The sequence below is a fragment of the Nicotiana tabacum genome, chromosome 21 (genome assembly GCF_000715075.1).
Source record: "Nicotiana tabacum cultivar K326 chromosome 21, ASM71507v2, whole genome shotgun sequence".
NCBI lineage: Eukaryota > Viridiplantae > Streptophyta > Magnoliopsida > Solanales > Solanaceae > Nicotiana > Nicotiana tabacum.
Window position 1 is genome coordinate 50,591,242 of NC_134100.1, and position 27,892 is coordinate 50,619,133.

The window sequence follows — 27,892 nt, forward strand, 5'->3', positions numbered from 1 at the left end:
TTGAGAACGTTTGGGAATTAATGAGGTATCAAGTGTACTCGGAAATGGTAACAATATATAGGGAACGGTCAAGCAGCTGTTTCATTTTTATTCGTCCATGGCGATTCATTTTGATTTCCTTTTTCCTTTATTAATTTCATTTTGTTACAATCTTCTAACGGAAGGCAATTGTTAATTGAAAGAAGATAGTTCCAGGTAAACGGCTACATTTATCTTATGAAATTGAATGTGTTAACAATTTGTTCAGGAAGAAAGGAATGGAACCGCAAGAAGAGAATGGAATGGTAGTGTTCTTTAAAATCAAACAAGAAAAGGAAAATAAGAAGAATAGAAATTGATGGATATGCAGTAGTATCCAGTTTTTCTTATATAACCTTTGTTTTCCCCTCGTAAAGCAAAATATACTTGGTTCACACCATGTTCAAATACTATAGATTAAACAAAGATGCTTCACATATATATAGTGGAGTTCAAACTTACTGAGAACAGGACAACACGGGAGAGCCAAGATTTAATGGTAACCCCATTTCCTTTACCCTGCAAATCTGCCTTTTATTTGGTTAACCACAATATAAAGCTTTCAGGGAATCACGCGAATAGAAGGTTGCTTATTAGGTTTATATGTTTCTGCGCGATCAATTTTGAGTGGAAAGCTCCACGAGAATCTTCCGCTGATAAGCTCAATTGGCTTCATTTTTTTCTGCGTCTTTGCACTTTGTATGCACGCTTATAACCTGCACCGAAGATGTGTTGAATTTGGTAAGGAAGAGAATCAGTATTAGCAGCATAGACCAACACATATTTGAATTCATTTTGCAAATATTCCTTGCAATGGCAAACCAATATTGTAAAGTATTTTTATTGGCTCGTCACACGTAGTTGATATTAATGGGGAGAAAAGAAAGTTAACAAGAACGTGAAAAAATTAACAAGAAATCTGGTTTACAAATTTGACCTGGCCACCACCTGAATATATTTTCAGCACCATTGACACCTAACAACATGACGCTAGAATGACTGACACATTTGGTTACCTTGGTAAAATTGGAACTCTTTTTTTTTTCTAACTGTGGTGTCCAGGCCAACTTGCTTGCACCTCGATTAGTTTTATGGAATATCTGATACCTCCCACCAGCAACAAGACCAGCTAACTCTGTCCACCAAGGCTTGGACAGATTGTAAGAAATCACATACTAGTATTTTGCCTCCGTTGGAATTTGAACCTGAGACCTCATAATTCTTAACCCACTTCATTGACCACTAGGCCACAGATGCCGGTAAAATTGAAACTCTTTGATAGAGCAACACTTCAAAATGTAGGGGTTTCTAAATCCATCGATAAGCTCTTGAATAACAGTACATCAAGCTTATAATTACATCACATGAGTGTGCTTTTGCTCTGTTTTATCATCTGAGCGGCTATTAACTCACTTCCCCTTTAAATTGTTAATCAAGTCAGTTATTTTTTTCGTAGATATTGACAAAATCAATTGAGTGTGAATCTGTGTTGCACACATGCCTACGTGTGTGTGTGTGTGTGTGTGTGTGTGAGAGAGAGAGAGAGAGAGAGAGAGAGAGAGAGAGTCTTAGCAATCCTACACTTCTAACACATTATGTAGTCACAATCCCGAGTTTCGCAAAATTGTCAAGAACTCTGACCTTTTTTTCCTCTTAGTTCAAAGCTCTTTTTCATAATATAAATAAATGTTCAATTTCTAGGATATATAATGAATAGGCAACAGAACCATTACCAAGGAAGCTTAAAAGTATCTTTCAACCATCCTTGTTTTGAGCTGTTAGCAACAATTTTATTCATCCGCACAATGATCTCAGAAAACGTTGGCCGTACAAAAGCTTCTGGATCCCAACATTCTTCAATCAACCTAGAAATACAATACATTGAGCAGAAGTCAAGAGGGAACACAAGTATCGGACTGACTGCACGCCAAATCTAATAAGCCTAATACCAATAGTGTACTGCAAGAAACCATCTCTCCCTGCTTAGGGGCATGGAGGTAGTGCACTGGTCTGAGAGTATGTAGGGATTGAAATGCCCATAAGCCAATGTTAATTATCCAAAAGCTTATTCTGGTACTCTTTAAAGTTAAGCATATTAAAGAGAAATTAATGAGGTCATGCGCACAACAAAGTCTCATTTATTTAATCTTGTCATAGATGGACATCAAAAGATGAGCGTTTCACCTAAACGCTCAAGATCTGGGAAGGTCTGACAGGAAGAGTACAAGAAATTGTAGGAAAAGGCATGAGCTCAACAACATGCTAGTTGCACTTGCACCGGGCTGGAGTTTGTACTAAATCACTGAGCCAAGAAAAAATCAATGGCTGAATATAACGACCCAACCGGTCGTTTTGAGTTCTAGCATCTCGTTTCGTGATTTGTGACTTCCGTAGGTCCATTTAATGTTTTATGACTTGCGGGTATGGGTAATTTTGGTCCAAAGAGGTTTGGGAGTGATTTGGAACACTTAGTTCCTAAATGGAAGCTTTAAGTTAAGAGAGTTGACCAAGGTTTGACTTTTGGGTAAACGGACTCGGAATTGAGTTTTGATGGTTCCGATAGGTTCGTATGATGATTTTGGACTTATACATATGTTTGGATTTTATTTTGGAGGTTCCTAGAAGAATTCGACATTATTTGCCAAAAGTTGGCAATTTGAAGAACTTAAGAGTTCATAACTTTGACCAAAAATTGACTTTGATGTTATTAGACTTCGATTTGTGTTCCGAGACTTTGGATAGGTCTATATAGTTGAATTGAACTTGAGTGCAAAGTTTGGAAGTAAGATGAAGTGTCAAAGTGTGATTCGGACATTCTTTTGAAAGAATGAAGATTTAAGAATTTAAGAGAAATTCTATTCAGTTTGAGCCTCAATTCTTTGTTGTGATGTTCCCGTGGATATTTTGAGCATTTGGACAAGTCCATATAGGATATTTGGGTTTGTAGGAATGATTGGATCAGTCCTGAGAGGCTTGGGTAAGTCTCGGCGCATTTGGGGCAAGTTTTGGAAGAATTGAGTTGCTGAAACAGGGCTTTTCTGCAGTTGGCTTGACTTCAAAAGTGCATATCTCCCAATCTATAAAAAAAAATTGGGATGAAGTTTTGATGAGATTGTAGCACTTTAAGTCTAGTTTCTTGTGGTTCAAGCCGCTCGTCATTCTTACATATGAGCACGAAGCTATAATCATTTTACTGAAGGGTGGCAGAGTTGTTTTTGGTCAGCAGAGTGTTGCAGGTTGCAGCACTACCGCGACATGGGGGGGCGCCGTGGCAGTGTATTTTTACCTCAGGATGGTTCTTCACAGTATAAATAGAGCCCATTTCGTGTTTTTGGCATTTTCTCCTATTTTGGAGAATGGGAGCTCGGTTTTGAGGGGTTTTGACCAACTTCTTCATCAGCCATGATGGAGTAAGTGATTCTAATTCACTTTTATCATCAAGTTAAGGATCTACCATTAATTTTAACATGAAATCAAGGATTTGGGAGAAATCAAATAAGAAATGGAAGAAAACCTAGAAATAGAGAATTGTTGATTTAAGCATGCTAATGACATCAAAATTTGATGGAATTTTGATTATAGATTTGGGTTCCATGACTCATGGGCAGTCGGGATCCGATTCCAATTTTGGGTGTTGATGAACAGGGCCCGGGTTGACTTTTGTTGACTTTTTCTAAATTCATTAAAGATTGGAGCCTTTTGGATTGGGATTGATTCCTAAGGTACTATTTGACTTCCTTAAGTGTTGATTGACTAGATTTGAGACATTTGGAGCCCAATAACAAAGGAAAGTATTTGTTGGAGAGTTGAAGTTGTTTTGGAAGGAGGTAAGTATCTTGCCTAATCTTAGCTTAGGGAATATTTTCTAAAATAATTCTATATGCTTCATGCTTGGGGAAGGTGACGAGCTATATGCAGATACCGAGGTAATATCATGTTCTGGGCGGATTTTTTGGCTTCTTTATGCCTTGTTTGGTTGTGTGTTCTACTTGTTATGTGCTTTAATTGATTGAATGACTACGTGAACACAATAAATCATGCTAGAGACAATGTTTAGGTTAATGATACCTTATTTAAGCATGATGGGCTATCCTTAAGATTGTTGATATACTTGATTTAGCCGTAGTCACACTTATTATTATGAATACGCATCTACACCTAATATTCTCGGAAAATGCCTAAAATTATTGTATGACTGCTTGAACCTTATTATCTTGGTTAGAGGCCATGTCTAGGCATTTGATGCTTTATTTGGAGTTGATGGTTATTGAATGACAAATTACATGTTGTAGTTGTAGTCATACGTTATACACACGCATATGCCATACTTAGGGATCATCTCATGAGTACTTGCATACATCCCCGCATCTTTATTTATCATGTCCTAGCACATTTTATTGATTAGCTCCGAGGCATATGCATACATCATTGGAAATGGAAATCTTAATATGCATTGATGATATTAAGGCACATTGGGACATTATGAGCGGATTTATATTGAGATGAATATTGTGCCACGAGGTTTCTGCCGTGTGAATTGTTATGATATTGATATTGATGTGATTCGGTGGGTTCCTGTATCGCCGCTTGGTATTGTCCCTCTGGAGTCAGGTAATTACCCATTTGAGCCTTGTGAGCATAGGCACTAGATTGGTGCTTGGTATTGGACACATGGATCTTGTGTCAGGCACACAGGAGTTGTGTTGGGGGTGTGTGTTCATGCATAGTTTCACATCATACTCACGCATGCCATCTACATATGCTATTTGGTGCATTTGGCCAAATACATATACAAACCATTAAACGTGGCCCAATTTTTCATTAGAGTGCAAAAAGGATATGAATGTAAATGTTGAGTCTTCATCATGCATAGACATTTTAGACACATGTAGAAGCATAAGAATAAATGCTAATTGGTAATTGATAAGGAATTGGATCTTTATCATGTATAGACATTCTATATTCATGTAGGAATATTCGAGCTAATGCTACTTGGTGCATATCTTCTTTGTATGTAAATTTGGTGAATATGTATATGCTTTGACCCATTCAATTGGAAAAATATGCTTATTATCTCTTTCTTCGCTTGTGCACCTTTATTATTAATACCTGTTGTTCCTTGGTTATTTCTTGATTGTCTTACTGTTATTGTATATGCTTATGAGCTGCACGGGTTATATAAAGTGAGTATCTTTTGACTAAATCTCGCCACTACTTCGTTGAGGTTAGTCTTAATACTTACTGAGTATATAGGGTCGGTTGTACTCATACTACACTTCTGCACCTTGCGTGTAGATTTTGGAGCTTGCAGCGTTCGAGGATGAGCATTGATGACATCAGCATTCCAGTTATTAGCTGCCATTTGTTCGTGGTAGCCTAGAATTCTGTATTTCTATTTATTTATATTCAAACAGATGTTGTATTTCTTCATATCAGCGTTGGAAATCTAAATTTTAGTGGCTCATGACTTGTTCAATCAGTTCGTGGGGATAGTTGTGTTGATTTTCGCATTCTTATTACTATCTATTTGATGATTCCCAGTTCGAATTGTGATGTATGTTAGTTGGCTTACTTAGTAGGTTGGGTTAGGTGTTAGCATGACTTGGTGGGATTTTGAATCGTGACACTGAAGAAAATGAAACATACACGTTCTTTTTAGAAAACCAAAGCAGCAGAAAGGAAATTTTTTCTGACGCCCTTCAAAAAGAATTCATGATACACTTCGATGGCTAGCGGTACAGAACAGAAGACCATGTTAAACTGGAATAATATGTTGCTAATATATAAGCTCATATGAACTGCACAACATGTGATTATACCCCAAGTGATGATAACAAAAACAATAAATAGTTGGACTTACTCTCTAAGCTCTGGAGGATATTTGGATTTCGATTTGAATGCTGGTCTTTGGCCTTCAAAGCACATCAGTCTAGTGGCCTCTTGAGGAGACTTGGTATGAAAAGGTGGTGTTCCCTCCATCATCTGAGCCAACAACAACAACAACAACAACCCAGTGAAAATCCCACAAGTAGGGTCTGGGGAAGGTAGTATGTACACAGTCTTACCCCTACCCTGGGAGGGCAGAGAGACTGTTTTCGATAAACTCTCGGCTAAAGAAGATGGAAGAAGCGTTGATAGCAATTCATAGCAAGATAATATATTAGGAAACTAAATTGAAGATAGCAATAAAGAATATGAAAGAAGTACCGATAGCAAGTAATAGCAAGACAATCTATTTAGAGAAACTAAATCTGAGGTCTGATAGCAATGGAGAATATGAAAGGAGAACTGATAGCAAACTAAGAAAGTACTGGTGACAAGTAATAACAAAACAAGATATGCGAAAATAGCAAACTCATGATAAAAGGGTACCATACTAACACTAACACTTGCAAACTAATGAAGAGAAAGGGAAACGCACGATTACCTACAAACCTTCTACCCTAATACTCAACCTCCACACCCTCCTATCCAGGGTCATGTCCTCGGTTAGCTCAAGCTGCGCCATGTCCCGCCTGATCACCTCTCCCAAGACTTCTTTGGTCTACCTCTACCCTTGCTCTTACCGCCCAAGGCCAACCTTTCACACCTCCTGACTGGGGAGCATCTGTGCTTCTCCTCTTAACATGCCCGAACCATCTCAGCCTCGCCTCTCGTATCTTTTCCTCCACAGGAGTCACTTTCACCTTGTCCCAAATAACTTCATTCCTAATTCTATCTAACCTAGTATGCCCTCACATCCATCTCAATATCCTCATTTCAGCTACTTTCATCTGTTGGACATGGGAGTTCTTGACTGGCCAACACTCTGCCCCATACAACATAGTCGGTCTAACCACTACTTTGTAGAACTTACCAATAAGTCTCAACGGCACATTCTTATCACACAAGACACCGGAAGCGAGGCTCCACTTCATCCACCCTGCCCCGATACGATGTGTGACATCCTCATTAATCTCCCCATCATTCTGAATTATAGACCCCAGATACTTGAAACTCTCTCTCCTAGATGACTTGTGTATCAAGCCTCACATCCTCGTCCGCTTCCTGGGTAACACTGTTGAACTTACACTCTAAGTATTCTGTCTTGGTCCTGCTCAACTTGAAACCCTTAGACTCCAGGGTATGTCTCCAGACCTCCAGCCTCTCGTTAACACCACCGTGCGTCTTATCAATCAGGACTATGTCATCTGCAAATACCATGCACCAAGGCACCTCCCCTTGAATGTGTCGCGTCAATGCGTCCATTGCCAAGGAAAACAAAAACGGGCTAAGTGTTGATCCCTGATGCAGCCCCATCTCAACCGGGAAGTACTCATAGTCTCCTCCTGCTGTCCTAACCCGTGTCTTAGCTCCATCATACATGTCCTAGATCACTCTAATATACGCTACAGGCACTCTTTTAGCCTCCAAACATCTCCATAGGACCACTCTCGGGACTTTGTCATAAGCTTTCTGTAGGTCAATGAACACCATATGCAAATCCTTCTTGACCGCCCTATACTGCTCCACCAATCTCCTCACAATGTGGATGGCTTCAGTAGTCGACCATCCCGGCATGAAACCAAACTGGTTCTCGGAAATGGACACACTCCTCCTCATCCTCCCTTCAATCACCCTCTCCCAAACTTTCATCGTATGGCTTAACAACTTGATACCCCTATAGTTGTTGCAGTTTTGGATATCCCCTTGTTTTTGTACAATGGAATCATCGTACTCCGCTTCCACTCGTCAGGTATCTTCTTCATCCTAAAAATGACGTTAAACAACCTAGATAGCCATTCCAGGCCCGCCTTACCCGCGCTCTTCCAAAATTCCACAGGAATCTCGTCTGGCCCGGTCGCTCTACCTCTACACATCCTACGCATAGCCCCTTCAACCTCCCCCACTCGTATGCGTCTACAGTACCCAAACTTACGATGACGCTCTGAGTACTCCAACTTACCCAGCACAATGCTCCTATCCCCCTCCTCATTCAAGAGTTTATGGAAGTACGACTGTCATCTCTGCCTAATCTATGCCCCCTCCAACAAAACTCTACCCTCCTCGTCTTTTATGCACCTCACTTGGTCCAGATCTCAGGCCTTCCTCTCTCTAACCTTCGCCAGCCTATACAACTTCTTGTCCCGCCTTTATCCCCAATTTCCTCATATAAATGACCAAACGCCGCGGACTTAGCTGCCGTAACCGCTAACTTTGCCTCCTTCCTAGCCTTCTTATACCCCTCCATGTTAGCTCTCTTCTGCTCCTCGTCTATGCTCTCCACTAGCTTTAAATACGCCCCTTTCTTAGCTTCCACTTTTCCTTGAACCTCTTCGTTCCACCACCAGTCTCTTTTGTGGCCACCAGAAAAACCCTTCGAGACCCCTAACACATCTCTCGCCGCCTCTCTAATACAATTCGTTGTCGTAATCCACATACAACTCGCGTCCCCGCTACTCCTCCAAGCCCCCATAGCCAGCAACTTCTCCGCCCCCATAGCCAGCAACTTCTCCGCCCCCATAGCCAGCAACTTCTCCCCCAACTCCTGGGCTTTGCCCTTAATCAATGCACCCCACCGGATCCTGGATAGACCAGGCATAGCCCTCTTCCTCCTCTTCCACCTGATCTCTACGTCCATAACCAAAAGCCTATGTTGGGTCGTAAGATTCTCACTCGGGATGACCTTGCAATCCGTGCATAAACCTCTGTCACACATCATCTGAGCCAAACAAAGTAAAATAAAATTCTTGGTGAAATAGAATGTGAAGCAGCAAAAAGGAAATAACCATAAGCAGTATCACAGTTCCAGAAGGCTGATAGCCTGATATCAGGATAAATAGAGGATAGAATTGTATTCTCAATAAATCAAGATCATCCAAGTATCAGTAAGCGCTGCACCTAAATGGGACACTATTTCCAAATTAAGCCATAGCATGAATTGAAGTATCTGATAAAAGGAAATCATACCTCGTAGAGTACAATGCCAAATGAATATATGTCCACATTCCGGTCAAATATTTCATCTTTATAAATCTCAGGTGCCACATAGGGACCTATAAGTGACAAACAAATGACGAGTAAAGTAATCAACAGAAACACAGCAGGTTCAATCAAAGGTGATTCTTTTATGCTAAACAATATGCTCCAATTCATAACCAAAGTTTCTGATTAATCAAAACTTACCATCAAACAAGAATGTTTTCTCCATATTTAGAAATATTATAATTTAATGTTTATATACTTGAAATTTGAAAAACTTACTTGAACGGTCAACAGCCTCCGGCTGCACCAACTTCTCAAAACTTACTATCAAACAAGAATGTTTTCTCCATATTTAGAAATATTATAATTTAATGTTTATATACTTGAAATTTGAAAAACTTACTTGAACGGTCAACAGCCTCCGGCTGCACCAACTTTGCTTTGTCAGGTGAAATTTTTGACAATCTAACCAGACCGAATCCTGCAACTTTCAGGAGACCTCCACTGTCCAGCAAAATATTTCTGGCACCTTACCAAATTTCGAATATTAAAAACAATAGGAAATCCCAATGAGTACAGTGAAAATGATCAGCTAACAGCCTTAGACAACTAAAGCATTTAGTTGCCTTACTTTGGCTTTAGATTACAATGGATAATTGAGTCTGGTTTGCATTCGTGAAGGTAGTTCATACCCCTGAAAATCGACCAACATGGCACAATATAGACACGTTGAGATAAAATAAGTAAATGAAAAATCACAACTTGCCAAAGAGTAAAGGAATTGCCAAAAGACTGATTCAAGCATGAGAGATCAATTCACTTTGTATGACAAATCAAAGATTGACTTACCTAGCAACATCAAGAGTAAATCGTAGCCCCTTAGAAGGAGATAGACGTCCCTTCTTTTGCAGATAGCTACCTAGGTCACCCTGAAAAGTCACAAATAACGCATGTAATGCCAATTGTCATAATTGCAAGGCTAACATAAAAATTGAGATTATTGGCATACAAAATTCATAAGCATCAAGATCTCCACAACACGGAAATTGAAACTGTTGCCAACTCAAGCTAAAAATTTAGCCAATGTTGGTGTGCAATATAATAAGCAATATTGACATAAATTGAATTGATAAAAGAAGTGAATAAGCAAAGTTGTTAGGTGATAGGTCAGTGTTAAGTGATTGATAGAGCCTACCCTTGGATGATACTCAGAGACTATCATCATTGGTATATTTTGTGTGACTGCTCCAACAAACTGAACAACATTTGGATGCCGTACTTTTTCTAGCAAAGTTAATTCATGTTTGAAAGCATTTCTGCATGCAAACGTGGAAATAAGGCAAAGTTAGACATCCAATCCAAAAACAATTCATGGAACTATATTTTGTTCAATACTTATCAAAAGAGAAAAGATAATAAGCATCTTCTTGAGTGAAGCAAGGAACAACACATTAAAACAGACTTTAAGCGGCCGCAAGGCCTACATAAGAATGAAGATAGTCTGCAAGAAGAAAATATGACGTACTTTGCCTGAATATTGACTTCTCTGACTGTTGAAAGATTTAAATACTGAGGGAACATACAACATGGTGCATAAGATTTAAATAATTGAGAAATTAAAGCATAATGACACTAATGTTTCTCCTGAAATACAGGGAAATTACAAATGCCCGGCTTCTTGTTAATGTCTCCAAGTCTAATTGGAAACTTATGGTGACAAGAAAAGGGAAGTAGTAACCCCTCAATCCCAATTTATGTGAGACACTTTCCATTTTAGCTTGTCCCAAAATAAATGATATCTGTTACATCACGTATTTTCGTACGTCAAGTTGCGACATAAGGTAATCGATGTGAGCTCGAAGGGTAAGAGTATCTTTGAGGATTATAAGTGTTTATACCATGTTTAATAAGTGTTAGGTATATGTTGGAAGAGGTAGAAGTTAATTGAATCGAAAAGAATAAGTTTTGGCGAAATTTCCCGACTTATGGAGTCACTTTCGAATCGTACATTGGAGGTATGGGCCGATGTTATAACCCTTACTTTTGGGGTAATACTAGGAGTTGTTAACATGCTAAGAAGGTATTGAATATTTGATTAGCTTAATTGTAGTGATTTGATTAGCTTAATTATAGGGATCTTATTTATTTGATTGTAACTAGCATTATTGTCTTTGATTGTCTTTACTAAATTAGAGATAGGACTAATTGCATAAATATCCTAGTCCATAGGTTGTACAGATATTGAAATATACAAAGAAGCCTTTTCTTCTTCTCAAATTCAACATGGTATCAGAGCCATTGTTGCCTTTTTGAGGTGAGTTATCACCCTCTGCAACGCTAGGGTTCCTTTTGTATCAAAGAGGTCGATTTTTTCTCCCTGGGTGTCGCTGACACATTTCAAGCCTACCTTATCAGTTTCATCAATTTTGGAGCTGCAGAGGTACGGTTCCAACATATTCGAACCAATTTTTTTCAGCCAGCTCTCCCCATTTTTCTTCTCTGAAGAGTAATCAGGATCACTACTCCTTGATTTTGCAGAAAAGATTTTTTTTTTGCTTAAACTGTTATTTTTTCAAATTATGGGAGACTCAAAGGCAGTAGTTACCAATTTTGTAGACAATACTATTTCACATGGTATTTCACAAATTAGTGTGGTAAAACTGGAAGGGGATGGTACATATCTTGCTTGGTCAAGATCTTGTTTGCTTTTTATTAAGTCTAGAAAGCTGCTTGGTTATATTACTGGAGAAAAGAAAGCACTTGTTGTGACTGATGCTAGTTATAGCCAATGGGATTCTGATAATTCCCTTGTTATGACATGGTTGTTGAACACAATGCACCCTCGAATTTCTAAACAGTATTTATTGCTTGATATTGCTGAAAATAATCTGGAATTCAACTAATGCGCACTTACTCTTGCAAGGGAAATGATGCCCAGAGTTTTGAAATTCGAAATAAAATTCATGCAGCTAAGCAAGGTGAATTGACTATCACTGATTACTATTCCGAGTTAAGTGGGTTGTGGTAGGAGATTGACTATTATCAGGATCTCCAGGCAAAGTGTATTGATGATGTAGTGCTCTTTCAACAATTGGTTGAAAAGGAAAGGGTCTATGATTTTCGGTTTGAACCAAGAATATGATCATATAAGGGTTCAAGTTCTTGGTAAAGTTCATTTTCCTTCGCTTGAGGATGCATATTCTTATGTTCAACAGGAAGAGAGCCGACGAGGAGTCATGCTTTATTCAGTACCAATGGAGAAGTCTGGGTTAACTGTGTCTCACGAGCAACCAAAGGCATTCTCTTATGATAAAGATTACATGCATTGTGATTACCGTGGAAAGCCAAGGCATACAAAGGAGACATGTTGGAAACTACATGGTAGACCAACTAGAGGTCGTGGACGAAAACGTGTAGGTCCATCAAGGGGTCAGGCTAATATTGCGGAAAATATGGAGACATCCAAAGAAACTGCTTCTGGAGAAGCATTGTCTTTGGATGAAGTTCAGCATCTTCGCCGTCTACGGAATAAACTTGACTCTTCTAATGTTGCTACTTCCAATCAACATTGCCTTTAATGCTCACCTTAATTCTTGGTTTATTGATTCTGGTGCGAATAGACACATGACATGCTCCTCTAAAGGCTTTCAAAACTACTCTCCTAGTCCGAAAGGGGATTATGTCAGAATAGCTAATGGCTCCCTAACTCATATCTCTGGAATAGGTTCTGTTGTTCGTACACCTAATATTACATTATCATTTGTCCTCCATGTACCTGAGTTTCCTGTTAACCTGTTATCTATTAGCGCCATCACCAACAAATTAAATTGTAGTGTCGAGTTCTTTCCTGATATTGTGTTTTCCAGGATCTTCAAATACGAAAGAGGATTGGCAGTGGTAGATTGTATGATGACTTATATTAGATTGATGGAATTCGAGACTTTGTTCAGGCCTATTTTGGAGGAAATAAGGATGTCAACCAAGAAATAATACAGTGGCATAGACGGTTGGGGCACCCATCATTTTTTGCTTTAAAGAAGTTATATCCTAGTTTGTTTTCTAGAACCGAGTTTGAATCTTTGTTTTGTGATGCTTGTAAATTTGCAAAGCATATTAGAAACTCTAATCTTTTGAGTATAATAAAAATACAACATATTTTTTCGACTATTCATTCTGATGTATGAGGTCCCACTCAAACAGTTTCTTTGTCTGGTATACGATGGTTTGTTATCTTTATTGATTGTTGCACTAGGATGATTAGTTTTCTCCTATTTTTAGTTTTTTCATAAGCTGATTAGTACTCAATTTGAGGCTAAGATAAAAATCTTACAAACTAATAATGGCACAGAATACATGGATAAAACTTTTGGGGCTTATTTGGAGTCTTATGGGATAATTCATCAAACCAGTTATCCTTATACTAGTGCACAAAATAGGGTTGCTGAAAGAAAAAATAGGCATTTGTTAGAAGTGACTAGATCTCTTATGTTTACCATGAATCTACCAAAGCCTTACTGGGTGGATACCATTCTAGTAGCTGCGTATCTCATCAATAGAATGCCATTTAAAACTCTCAATTTCCAAAGTCCTTTGCAAGCTTTAAAAGGTAAGAATGATTATATTGTTCCTCCGAAGGTATTTGGGTGTGTCTGCTTTGTTCACACTAGAAATTCTGGGAAACTTGATCCAAGAGCTCTTACGTGTGTCTTTATTGGGTATTCTCCAACACAGAAAGGGTGCAAATGCTATCATCCTCCCTCCAAAAGATCCTTCGTCAGCATGGATATTACCTTTCGAAAATCTGAGCCCTATTTCAGCATTACACCATCACCTCTTTAGGGGGAGAGCTATAAGGAGGAAGAGATGATTCCCAAGTTCTACTGTTGAAACCATTACCACTACCACTGGGGAAAATGAAATTGGAGAAAGAATTCGGGGGAGACTATTGGGCGTTTGGATAGGCCTGATTTGAAAACTTACTCAAGGAGAAATAGTGTAGAAGAAGTCATCATGCAATCTGCCGAAGCTGAACCTTCTTATATTAGTGAGTTATGTACATTTCCTAATGAGTTAAATTTACCTATTGCTCATAGAAAAGCAGTCAGATCCTGCACCACCAAACATCCTTTATCTAATTTTGTCTCCTATAATTCTTTGTCTCCCTCCTATAAAGCCTTTGCCTTGTCTATTTCTTCTGTGTCAATTCCCTAGAATTGGAGAGAAGCTTTTGCAGATCCTAAATAGAAGCAAGCTATGAATGAAAAAATGAAGACCTTGTCAAAAACTAAAACATGGGAACTTGTCACTTCACCACCAGACAAGAAGTTGGTTGGTTGCAAATGGGTTTCACTGTGAAGCACAAAGCTGACAGCTCAACTGAAAGATTCAAAGCAAGATTGGTGGCTAAAGGATTCACTCAAGCTTATGGAGTGGATTATCAAGAGACATTTGCCCCTATTGCTAAAATGAACACTATCAGAATTCTTTTGTCTTGTGCAGCTAATCTTGATTGGGACTTACAACAGTTTAATATGAAGAATGCATTTCTTCATGGAGACTTAGAAGAAGAGGTTCATATGGAGATTCCTCCTGGATTTGATACTGAACAGAATCAAGGAAAGGTGTGCAAATTGAAGAAAGATTTGTACGGATTGAAGCAATCTCCTAGAGCCTGGTTTGACAGATTCTGCAAAGCAATGATCTCTTTTGCTTACCAACAAAGCAATGCTGATCACACTCTCGTTATTAGACATCAAAGCAGTAAACTCACTCTTCTCATAGTTTATGTTGATGACATAGTAATGAAAGGAGATGACAAAGAGAAATTAACCCGATTGAAGGAATTGTGGCAAAATTTGAGATCAAGGATCTAGGAAAATTATAGTACTTCTTGGGAATTGAGGTTGGTAGATCAAAAAGAGGAATCTTCATTTCTCAAATAAAGTACATTCTGGATCTCTTAAAAGAAACTAGTATGATTAGTTGCAAACCAACAGGATCACCCATTGAGTGCAATCACAAGCTACAAACAGGGGTTGAAGAGTCAGTTGATAAGGAGAGTTTCCATAGGCTGGTTGGAAGGCTTATTTATCTCTCTCACACTAGACCAGACATAGCTTATCCAGTGAGCTTAGTGAGTCAGTTTATACATGATCCCCGAGACTCTCATATGCAAGCTGTCTTCCATATTTTGCAGTATTTGAAGTCTGCTCCAGGGAAAGGCTTGCTTTTCTTTAAACATGGTCACCTCCGAATAGAGGCCTAAACAGATGCGGATTGGGCTGGGTCTCTAGATGATAGAAGATCTATATCCGGTTAGTGTACACTCGTAGGAGGGAACTTAGTCACTTGGAGAAGCAAGAAGCAGTGTAGTTGCCAGATCATGTGCGGAAGTAGAATATAGAGCTATGACCCAGGGTGTTTGTGAACTTATTTGGTTGCAAAAGTTATTAGAGGAATTGGGACTGTCTGAAAAAGGAAAACTTTCCTTGTACTGCGACAACAAGGCTGCAATCAGTATAGCTAATAATACTATTCAACATGACCAAACAAAGCATGTTGAAATTGATAGACACTTCATTAAAGAAAATGTTACAAATGTTATCCTGAGGTTGCTTCATGTGTCGTCAGAGAAACAGCTAGTTGATGTACTTACAAAAGGTCTCAACAAACGGACTTTCCATACATTGATTTGCAATTGAGCATGTGCGACATCTTTGCACCAACTTGAGGGAGAGTTTGAATATTTGATTAGCTTAATTGCAGTGATTTGATTAGCTTAATTATAGGGCTCTTATTTGATTAGCTTAATTATAGGGCTCTTATTTGATTAGCTTAATTGTAGGATCTTATTTTATTTGATTGTAATTAGCATTATTGTCTTTGATTGTCTTTCCTAAATTAGAGATAAGATTGATTGTATAAATATCCTAGTACTAAGGTTGTACAGATATTGAAATATACAAAAAAGTCTTTTCTTCTTCTCAAATTCAACAGAAGGTCTTGTGATAAGGTATTTGAATCGTATAATAGTCGTATGATAAGTATTGAAGTCGAGCAAGTTGTAAAACAAAAGCCAGCAAAAGTTATTGCAAGTTAATCCACTCACCAAACTGAAGTTCTACAAGTCTAGTTTCCAACGCATTAAAATGTCCATCGATACGACGTCGAGGTAGCGAGATATGTGCCTTGTAGTCGGACTGCACAGGCAGCCCTATTGGGACCCACATAGGCGGTGGAGATTATATTTTGATGTTATAAAGCGGAGCAGCCCTTTTCCCACTTCATTTTTCATCCAAAACAAAACCCTAAGCTCCCTAAATTCTCCCAAAGCTACTCCCTCTCATTCAAGCAAATCCCACCGGGTTTTGAGGTAATTCTTCCTCCGGAAAGATCGTAGTAGTCGTATAAGCTTGTTTTTTTCTTGTTGTAGTTGATTTGTGGATTCCTTCACGTTGAAGTAAGCTCAAGTTAGGGGTTGTTCGTGTTGTGTAAGGTAAGAATCTCCTTCTTCTACATGTATTTGAGCATATTTAAGTCCTGGTTAAGTTGTTAAAGTAAGAACTTACGGAATCGGCTATTAAAAGTCGTATATAGCTTGCTATATTTGCTGGACTATTTTGGAGTTGCTTTTATGTTATCTTATAGCTGAAAAACATGAAGTAAGACTTGAGTATGTTAATGTTGTTGCTATGTACCTTGAAAGAAAGAAGGGTTTAAAGTGTAGCTTTACTAGTTGTAACTCGAGCTTGTCACTCGACGTATCGTTTGTGTTGGTTGAAGAGCTAAATGTGTAGTTACTGGTTGTTGTGCTTGTTGTTGTTGTTGGAAACCTGAGGTTATAAAAGAAACAAGGAGATGCTGCCCTTTTTTTTTTTATAGAATAAGCTTGTCGTTCGATATATGATAGTTGTATCATTCGTAGCTTGACGATAGTGTCATTATCATTGATTGTAGATTGAGGTGTTGCTCAAGTTAAGTGTATTGAGTTGTTGAGCAGTTGGCGAAAGGTATGTAAAGGCTATTTCTCTTCTTTCGATGGCATGAATCCATAGTTAAGTAAGTTCCGAACAAAGTATACCCAAGAAAAGTCATTCGTACCATGTTGTGTTATTCCATCTTGCTCGTGACGTAGCTATCCCTTGTTGGGAATTCCTATTTAGTTTAGCATTGTTCCATGTCTGGTTGAGAAATAGAGAGTATACATGTGTCATTTACTGTATTACTATACGCCTACGGGGCTAGACAGATGCACGCCATGCCTTCGAGGCTAGACAGATGCCTTCGGTGCGATATATGGGTAGGTTGGGGCCTTGTCCTGACCATAGTAAAGTTGTATTATGTAGAGGCTTGTAGACATATCCTATGTGTAGAGACGTCAGCATGGTGGCATTGTCTGCCCGTATATGCATATATATTTTGGGTCGCTTTCCGTTCAGTTGAAATTAGTTGTTAATTCCTCAAATTTTCACAAGTAATGGCCTTGCTGGCCTAAGATATTACAGAAAGGTATTGAATTGGCCTTGTCGGCCTAAGCTATCATATATGTTCAGATAACATAAGTTTCAGTAGGTATGCTCGGTCAAGTAAGGCACAGAGTGCCAGTCTCGCCTCCCCCGATTTGGAGCGTGACGAATTGTACGGGAGCAGGTGTGTCCTAGGGAGTCTACCAGCCGTATCTAGTAGAGTCTTGTTTATGGATGTGTTGTGCACCACATTTATAAACAGGAGACTACAGGGCATTTAGGAGTTGGTTACCCTTCTTTCATATCTAAATCTTGCTAAAGAGTTGAGTCATAGGAGTAGAGTCTAACATATGTTCTGATGTAGGTTGTACAGAGATGCCTTCTTCTAGAAGGGCTATGGCTAGCCACAATATTGAGGTACGGTCGAGAGGGGATGCGAGTAGTAGGCCCTCCATTGAGACAGAACCTTCAGAGGATCCGAGTGAGTCACCTTCCCATGTATCTCCGACTCTAGTAGTACCAGAGGAGCTGAGGGAAGCTCACGTATCATCAGTCCTACCACCGACTCCATCTGATCAAGAGGTAAGGAGAGTGGCACAGATATTGATACAATTGGTTGCCTCCCAGGTGCGGCGTCGCCCTAGAGCATCTGATAGTGATAGACCCCTTGAAGGGTTAGGGAGTTCACAGCCTTGGGAGTTCATTGGTCACGGACCGTCGATATTTACAGGATTCAACCCAGATGAGGGTGATGAGCAAGACAAGAGGGCCATGATAGTTGGTGACTACAGAGGATTACCGAGTAGTGGTGAGTTGCAGTTGTATGGTCATTAGGCTAGATCTTCACGGTAGAGTACGCATAATCAGAGTTCTCGGGTAAGGCCGAGACAGAGTTCGCATGCATAGGTATCTCAGGGTCAGGGTGGTACAGGTCGAGCAACGACACCCCGGCCAATTTGCAATCAATGTGGTCGGGCGCATGCCGGACCGTGTCATAGGAGTACAGGGGGTTGTTTTTGGTGTGGGAGTCAAGGTCACAGGATTTGGAGATGTCCTAGGTTGGGTCGCAGAGATAGGGATAGGAGGGGAGAGGGAGCCTCGAGCTCCGGTGCTGTTTGAGGTGATCTGATGGGTGCAGGTATGTTAATGGTTTCTTTGCCGAGACATCTACTTCTTACAAACTTAGTATCGACCTATTTCATGTTCTGTAGTGTTGACACCGCACTTTCAGGAGTCGGTTCCACAGTATCATTGCGGGGTTAGGATACTCCAATGGAGATAAGTTGTGGATATGAAAGTAGAAAACAAAACAGAACTTCCAGTCCAAACGATAGTTGGGATCATACTTGTACGCTAGCGGATTGATAAGATTTGGAGCCCTCACATGATATGGTGATAGATATACAATCTATTTTCTCCTCCCAAATAAGTATGCTAGATAGTTCTCGGACCAACAATATCATATTACCCCGACGGTTATAAGAAAGTCCAGGTTTGCGGGAGAATTATAAATTGAAGATAAGTTGTAAGGATAAGGTGCGGAAGGAATCATTGGAATATTCAACATTTTCTGAAAATTTACCCGCTTCACGGTGGCCTTCGTCAATTAGAGAAAAATGGAAGGAATACACTACGTATGCACGACCCAAATTGAAGCATTTTGCCTAAGATGAATTGGGAGTTGGTCCCTAGAATATCGTAAAGGTGAGATAGGTTACTACAATAGAATCCTGCGACGACTTTCGGGTGACCATTAATACATTTAGGAAGATCACGTAAGGTGACGTACCATAGTGGTGGTCCCAAGTCATTTATAAGGAATGGATCGTCCAAGCAGTAGGAGGTGTTATAGGCCATTCGTCCATACGTAAAGGAGTCGTACTACCACTTTTCGTTGAGGGTTACATGTATTGGTGCTAGTAAGCTAAAGTATGTTATAGGCATTGGGTTGACAGGACCTTCGGACTCATTATGCGACATGTTATAATTCCAAATCTTCTGGATGAGAATAGCTTATTGGGGACAAGTGATGGCTAGAGTTTTCAGGATATTTGAAGAATGGTTGTAAGAAACGTGAGAATAGTTAGGGAGTGCGTATTGAATGATATGATGAAGTATCGAGGCAGAAATGTGTTTCGCTTAATGACAGACAGGCACAAGGATTACGACAAAAAGGATATAAGTGAATGAGATTGTAGTTTCAGATTTCACAAATGTGTGATTACTCTGGAATGGTGTGTAAGAACCAATGGTTGAGAAGAGACGGTAAGGACCTTCCGTCTGGAAATGCCAAACCTTCGATACACATGAAGCTAGTGTGAGGAGTAAATCAAGACAAGAGACACCGCTCCAGGTAACCCGGAAATGAGATGTAAAGGTAAGACAATTGAGCAATCGGTTGATGGAAGACCTAATTATGGCTAGACAAGGAAACTCAGACGAGTCATTAGATCATACAAAACTACAAATTGGATCTAAACGTGCGAAGTATCGGTCCTGCAACACATATAGTCACGACTCTCAGAAAGTATTCTGACAGGAGCAATGGTGGGTAAAGCTCAACATAAGCATACAAAGGATCGAAAAGGGCCAATGAGCCTAGGATACAAGGCAGGCATTAAAGAGTTGTGTTCAGAGAAAACATTTTTTTTGATAATGTTCAGAGATAACATTATTAGAACAAAGACGAAATGAAGGGAAAGTAAGGATGATGATAGACGATTCGAATTAACCAGAGGTTCTACGGGGTAAATAATGTAATGAGCTCACAAGCTTAACGAGAACAAGGGACTTCCCAAGTGCCATTGACTGAAAGTGTTAGCCAAGAGACAAGGAAAGAGGTTTTGGTCTAAGTACAGCGATCGAAATCAAATATTGTAGAACAACGTCTTATAACGTCATGTTCTTTCACAATCTTATACGTACCTAATAAGGGAATAAGTTAATGACTCATCATCTATTGTATACCGACATGGAGACTTGGAATCAGGAGCAATGTTTGAGATTATCTACATACTAGAAGTTACAGAATGGGTGGAAAAAGAGTACGATAAATTAGTATATGCATGGTGCAGGAGTGAGCAAGAAAGAGAACTATTTATGACCGATAGTAGTGAGAAAGTACGAAAAGGATTATTTGAACCATGAATTTAGAGTTAAACGCGGTGGTACGCGCGCTTAAGATATGACAGCGTTATCTATAGAGTGTTCATGTTGATACTCTACAAACCATAAGAGCTTCCAGCGCATCTTTAGGTAAACGGAGCTAAGTTGATGATAAAGGTGATAGCTTAAGTATTTTAAAGGATTTCAAATTAAGATAATCCTATACCGTTTGGATAAGGTTAACATTGTAACCAGTGCAACCAGCCGTCTATCCACGAGCGGCCTGATTGATTGGGGGGGAAAAGGAAAGAAGTTGGCTGAGAGATGCATCAATTAACTAGTTGAGAATCCGATTGAAGGATTCAGATGATAGGAGCCAGAATAAAACAGAGCCATCCCTTGTGCCATAAGTCAAGGTGCGACAGTATGAGGATCCTGTTTTAGGAAAATCAAAGAAGATATTCAACAAGAGGAGACCACAGCTTTTGAGCTCGATGGAAAAAAGGTTTTCAAGCACCAAGGCTAATGGTGCGTTCCAAAGGTAGCAGGGTTACGGGATAAGATTATGACAAAGGTCCACTATTCGCGATACTCTATTCATCTTGGATCAACAAAGATGTACCATGTTGTAAAAGGGATGTATTGATGGTACGACATAAAGAAGAACATTTTGCAAAGTTATGACATAGTGTCCTAATTGCCAGCAGGCAGTTATTACAACCAGGTTATTGATAACGATCCAAAAAATGTCAGGAATCATAAATTAAAGTGCAATGCCCAGAGTTAGAAGCTCCATATTGATAACTGAGTTAAAGGTGAATTTCATGAGCGGTTGTTGACCGCTCAGAGTCGTTAGAAGTCATTCAAATGTGCGACGACGAGACTTTGCGTTCCAGGTTGATGATTGGGTATTGTTAAAGGTTTCGCCTATGAAGGGCGTCATGAGATTCGGCAGGAAGGGCAAGCTTAGCCCGAGATACATTGGGCCCTATAGAATCATTCGAAGGATAGGCCAAGTGGCATATAAGCTAGAATTGCCTTCAAAGCTAAAATCTGTCCATCCGGTATTTCATGTATGTATGTTGCGGAAGTGTATTGGAAACCCTACTCGGGTTGTCCCAGTTAATGATATTCAGATTATAGAAAACTTATCCTATGATGAGGTTCCAATTGCCATACTAGATCGGCAAGTCCGCAAGTTGAGGACCAAGGATATGGCTACCGTGAAGGTATTGTAGAGACATAAAAACGTTGAAGAGATGAATGTGGGAAGCTGCAGAAGAGATTAAATCCAAGTATCCTCATTTGTTCCAGACAGAAGGTGACCCTCAGAGTTGAGGCGTTACAGCAACGACAGAGACAGAGTTACTTGTTCATGAAGTGAGTAACAACTTATGCTGATTCTATTTGATATTTGATGGCTATGTGAGGCCAATGAGATACAATTGCTTGTTTATGGCCATGTGTGGCATGTAGTATATTTTCTGGCTGCGTGGCAGGTTTGGTATTGTCCAGTTTACAGGGGAGACTTTGCCAAGATTTTCGTAGAATTCTTAAAAGTTAATTTCTCTCATGTGCGTCTCTACACTCGAGGACGAATGTTCCTAAGGAGAGGAAGATGTTACATCTCGTATTTTCATACGTGAAGTTGCGTCATAAGCTAGTCGACGTCAGCTCGAAGGGTAAGAGTATCTTTGAGGATTATAAGTGTTTATACCATGTTAGTAAGTGTTAAGTATATGGGTTAGAAGTTAATTGAATCGAAAAGAATAAGTTTCGGCGAAATTTCCCGACTTATGGGGTGACTTACGAATTGTATATTGGAGGTACGGGCCGATGTTATAATCGTACTTTAGGGGTAATGTTAGGAGCTGTTAACATGCTAAGAAGGTCTTGTGATGAGGTATTAGAATCGTATCAAAGTCGTATGATAAGTTTGAAGTCAAGCAAGTTATAAAATAAAAGTCGGCAAAAGTTATCGCAAGTTATGTTCATAAGTTTACTGAAATTTGGGTCTGATGTCACTAAGCTTTTCTCCCAATATACTTGGAGTTACGGGGTGATTCACCCACCAAATTGAAGTTCTACGAGTCTAGCTTCCAACGCATTAAATCGTTCGTCGAAAAGACATCGGCATAGGGAGATATGCGCGTTTTAGCTGGACTGCGCAGGCAGCCCTATTGGGAACCACATAGGCGGTGGAGATTATATTTTGATGTTATAAAGTGGGGCACTCCTTTTCTCACTTCATTTTTCATCCAAAACAGAACCCTAAGCTCCCTAAATTCTCCCAAAGCCACTCCCTATCATTCAAACAAATCCCACCAAGGTTATAAGGTAATTCTTCCTTCCGAAAGATCGTAGTAGTACTCATATAAGCTTGTTCTTTTCTTGTTATAGTTGATTTGTGGATTCCTTCAAGTTGAAGTTCTTTTCTTGTTGTAGGGGTTGTTCGTATTGTGTAAGGTAAGAATCTCCTTCTTCTACACGTCTTTGCGCATATCTAAGTCTTGGTTAAGTTGTTGAAGTAAGAACTTGCGAAATCGACTATCGAAAGTCATATATAGCTTGTTGTATTTGCTGGACTGCTTTGGAGTTGCTTTTATGTTGTCTTATAGCTGGGAATCATGAAGTAAGACTTAAGTATGTTGTTAACGTTGTTGCTATGTACCTTGATAGAAAGAAGGGTTTAAAGTGTAGCTTTACTAGTTGTAACCCGAGCTTGTCGCTCGACGTATCGTTTGTGTTGATTGAAGAGCTAAATGTGTAGTTGCTGGTTGTTGTGATTGTTGTTATTATTGGGAATCTGAGGTTGTAAAAGAAACAGGGAGATGCTGCCCGTTTTGTTAAAGGATAAGCTTGCCGTTCGATATATAATAGTTGTATCATTCGTAGCTTGACGATAGCGTCTATCATTGATTGTAGATTGAGGTGTTGCTCAAGTTAAGCTTATTGAGTTGTTGAGCAGTTGATGAAAGGTATGTAAAGGCCATTTCTCTTCTTTCGATGGCATGAACCCATAGTTAAGTAAGTTCCGAACATAGTATACCCAAGAAAAGTCATTCGTAAAGATCTCATGTTGTGTTATTCCATCTTGCTCGTGACGTAGATATCCCTTGTTGGGAATTCCTATTCAGTTTAGCATCATTCCATGTCTAGTTGAGAAATAGAGAGTATACATGTGTCATTTATCGTTTACTATACGCCTACGGGGCTAGATAGATGCGCACCATGCCTTTGGGGCTAGACAGATACCTTCGGGGCTATACAGTTGCCTATGGGGCTATACATATACACACTGAGCCCTATATGAGGCCGGATAGTTTATTTCGGTACTACTTATATGATATGAGCCAAAGATAGGTAAGAATGCTTCCAGATTATCATTGACTCCTTAGATTACATTCAGTATATCATGTATGTCAATTCAGTTTCAGTTTCAGTTTCAGTTATTCAGTTTCCTTACATGCTCGGTACATTATTTCGTACTGACGCCCCTTTTGCGGGGCGCTGCATTTCATGCCTGCACGTCCTAATAGTCAGAGAGATAGGCCTCAGCAGTAGGCATGCTAGTATACAGCTTGATTGGTAAGCTCCACATCATCTGGAGTTACCAGGTTTAGCGTTTTGTTGTATATTCAGACAGTATGGGTCAGCATGGTGACCTTGTCGGCCTATATATGTGTATATATATATTTTTTGGATTTCTTTCCATTCAGTTAGTAGTTGTTCATTCCTCAAATTTTCATAAGTTATGGCCTTGCTGGCATAAGATATTGCAGAAAGGTATTCAGTTGGCCTTGTCGGCCTAAGCAGTCATATATGTTCAGATAACACAAGTTTCTGTTGGTACGCTCGGCCAAGTAAGGCGCCGGGTGCCAGTCTCGCCTTCCTGGATTTGGGACGTGACAATACTTTTCTATATTTCGAATCAATAACAACTTTAAACTTCTCATTTTACACTTAATGAGATAATTTTTAGTGTTGTGAAGAGCGTGAAGCAAGGAAAAGCGACAAGTCCCTTTTCGCTTAAAGCGTGAAGCGAGAAGCGAAGCGCTCGCTTTTTTGAAGTGAAGCGGAATTTTAAAAAAAAAATATTAAAATAAATACTGAAGGAAAAGAAGAACCGAAGGAAATTGGCAGTAAGTAAGTAGGAAAAAAATTGGGCAACATTTCGCTACAATTTAAGACTGAAACAGTGAAAGAAAAATAAGAAGAAGAGAATGAGAAAAAGAACGGAAGGAAAAAAGAAATTGGCAGCATTTCGCTACTATTTTGAGACTAAAATAGTGAAAGAAAAAGAAAAAGGACGAGGAAGAAATCACATACCTGGGCTTGAACTTGAACTTGAAAAGTGCAGAAAATGGGAACCCTAATCGCCTGTTTTTCTCTGTTGCTCGATGATGTTTTGAAAAAAGAGAGTTTTTTTTATTTTTAACGTTGGCAGCCACTTAATATACCGAAGGGCAGAAGCACACGCTTTATATCACCTGCTACACTTCACAACACAGAAGCGACCAACTGCCCGCTTCGCTTTGCGCTTTAAGTGCTGAAGCGGGCGCTTTTCACAACACTGTGATTTATAGCCAAAGAAATATCTATGGAATGTTTTAAACCACAAGTTTCAAAAGTCTTTCTTTCTTAAACTTTGTCTCCAGTCAAGCACCTTCACATAAATTGGACGGAGCGAGTATCAGTTTCAAGGAAACAATGACCTCTGGGAGTAGCACTAAATGCAAAAGAAGATTAGGTAACATTGCATTCCAAGTCTTAGGGGTTCAAAGAAATGTTAGGATGACACGTAAGAAGAAAGCTAAGTACCACAGATGACAAACCCAACTTCTAAATCTCAATTACAGAGTAGGATACAAATCAAGGAATCTATCACCAATGTGCAAATATAGCACATGACAAAATCAACCGATCAACAATAGCATTCTGCCAGCTTCACCAACGTACATGATGTAAACAGTACCATTTCTATCTGACTACAGCTGAATTTTTCTGACCAATGTATTACTTCATCTTTCTATCAACTTTTTGTTGTTTTGGCAAAATCAGCTTCATCAAAAAGATAACTGAAGTACGTGACCCATCCACACACAGATTAGTGAAGCCCTAAGATTGGAGGATCCAAATTAAAAGTCCAAATTAAATTGTCACAGGGGGTTTTACTCTGTAGATAGCGCAATCCAATAAAAATTTTAATATGGGGTTCTCTTGATACAGGACACAAAAGCAAAATAACTGAGTATCTACAGAACTCCGAGAAGCATCACACATGATATGGGAATTGCAGAGCAGCTGAAACATACATGCTTTCAGGGTCTGTATAGCTATCCTTGTCAAGTATCTTTACCGAAACTTTCGTTCCATTCCATTTGGCAATTTGATATGAACCCTGTAAAAACTTAAAAAAAGAAAATTTAGAAAACTTGTTGAGAACAGATTCAAAACTTATCCAGCCAAAAGCATGGCATGAAATGAAAGTGGGCCTTGTATCTCACGGCTTCACTCAAGAAGCAAAGAAAGATAAAAAATGGTTAAAGAATCTAATGGATTCAGGCTTCCTTTAATTTTAGATGGAAGGTAACTTTCACAATTTAAGGCCTAACTGTGCCTTCATCAACCGTAGCATTATTGAAACATCACAATGCTGATTAACAAAACAAAGAGCTTGCCTTTGAGATTCCATCACTTCTGCGGATTTGAAGTTCCAGAGGGTTTAGATCATATTCTGGAACTTCTCGAGGATTTGCTACAGCCATTGGCGTCTTTCTGATTTTCTAGCAACATAACACACGCTTCTATGAGTGCCAAAACATAAGGAACCTCAATCTGATTAGGAAACTTAACCCACTTACTGGCGCTTTGGCTCCACGGGCCTTCAAAATGTTGTAAATTTCAGCATTTCCATAGTATTTGGCATCAGCTACTGCCTGTCACAGCCAGTTATAACAGTCAATTTGGGTAATAAGGGATAAAGCAACAAGATTTACATTTAGATTTATAGTACTACTAAACCCAAACTCATAAATTGCTTGATTGTTATAAAATATGAGCCTTTATGGGTTGGTTGCTTGTCCTTAGTTTATCAAAGCATTTTGCACATTTATAGGACCTAAATACGATTATTCGGAGACAAAAAGCTTGTACAGATCTTGTTCATCATACGTCAATACTTTCTCAAAGTAGAGAATCTCCACCTGCTAATGCCTATACCATTGCATTGTATTTGTCAGACCACAAACAGCAAAATATTTGGATATAACACAAGGAAGGAGGAAGAAGAAAGCCAAAGGATCCCCATAGTTTGTTTAAATTAAAGGATCCCTACTGCAATTTACCAAACAACAACAAGAAAATAATCCCCAAAGGAGTAAAAATAACAAGATTTATACCGTGCTACCCCAGCGATCACGGCCATCCATATTAACCTTCCTACTCAACAGAAGCTTGACAACTTCCACATGGCCTTCACAGGCAGCAATGTGAAGAGCAGTCCTCCCATCCAAATCGATGCTGTTTACATCAATGCCTTCATCCAACAAGTCCTGAACTCCCTTCACATCCCCTTTACACGCCATGAATAACAGCTGCATCGTCGAATCGAGATTGTCTGGCACACTCAGCTCGCCATTTTCATTCGAACAACTCCTTCGAATCGGATCAAGCGACGACTGCCTGCCGAAACTGAACCTCAAATTATTCCTCCTTGGATCGAATGAATTCTGCCTCTTGAAACTGAATTTTCCGCTCTTCCTAAAGGATCCTGTTGAGAATTGCCTCAATATCCCTCTCTTTAACTGCGCTGCCACCTCCATTTTTAACCTAGAGAATAGTTTGATTTGATCAATTATGACTACTCCATGGCTGAAAAACAGCAATTCCACTATAGCAGATGTACACAGAGAAAATATAAAATTAGAGATCCCGTTCTAATTTACCCAGAAAATAACACATGCTTGATCCGATGAAGAATTAAGGATGCAAAAATATTTTTACACATAAAAGAAAGAAGAAGAAAAAGAAGAAGAAGAAAAAAATATGAAAATGGGTATTTCTACATGGGTGAGCTGATGAAGGATCAAGAAAGGTAAAAGCGGAGTTGGGGGGTTGTTTAGAATGTGGAATTTGATCGAGAGCTAGAGAACAGCTCTCGTAGGGGAGAGGTTGAAAGGGAATAATTTTTTGGTGAAAATTGGAGTTGCGAGAAAAAATAAAGGACTAGAAGAGCTGGAAATTGAGAGTTGAAAATGAAGATTGAATTTGACACACAGTGGAGGAAAAGGGATGAAATGGAGTCAACATTGAAGTCTTTTGTATATCCACACGATTTA

General features: G+C 39.3%; 1 protein-coding gene across 4 annotated transcripts; it reads right to left on the reverse strand.

The window, feature by feature from the left end:
• Positions 1-330: 330 nt before the first annotated feature.
• LOC107819503 (integrin-linked protein kinase 1) lies at positions 331-27,864 on the reverse strand. Of its 4 annotated transcripts, XM_075241506.1 has the most exons (14): positions 27,500-27,864; positions 26,954-27,383; positions 26,417-26,491; positions 26,234-26,338; positions 25,868-25,953; positions 10,178-10,298; positions 9,832-9,911; positions 9,614-9,676; positions 9,386-9,504; positions 9,262-9,306; positions 8,968-9,053; positions 5,879-6,000; positions 1,752-1,883; positions 331-734 (listed from the first exon to the last, which is right to left on the reverse strand). In XM_075241506.1, the coding sequence occupies exons 1-14, from the start codon at positions 27,559-27,561 to the stop codon at positions 728-730; spliced, it is 1,533 nt and encodes a 510-aa protein (XP_075097607.1). In that variant the 5' UTR covers positions 27,562-27,864; the 3' UTR covers positions 331-727. The 4 variants fall into 4 exon arrangements, 3 of the variants coding, with proteins under 3 accessions (XP_075097607.1, XP_075097608.1, XP_075097609.1); XM_075241507.1 differs by lacking the exon at positions 9,262-9,306; XR_012704266.1 differs by lacking the exons at positions 5,879-6,000; positions 9,262-9,306.
• Positions 27,865-27,892: the final 28 nt, after the last annotated feature.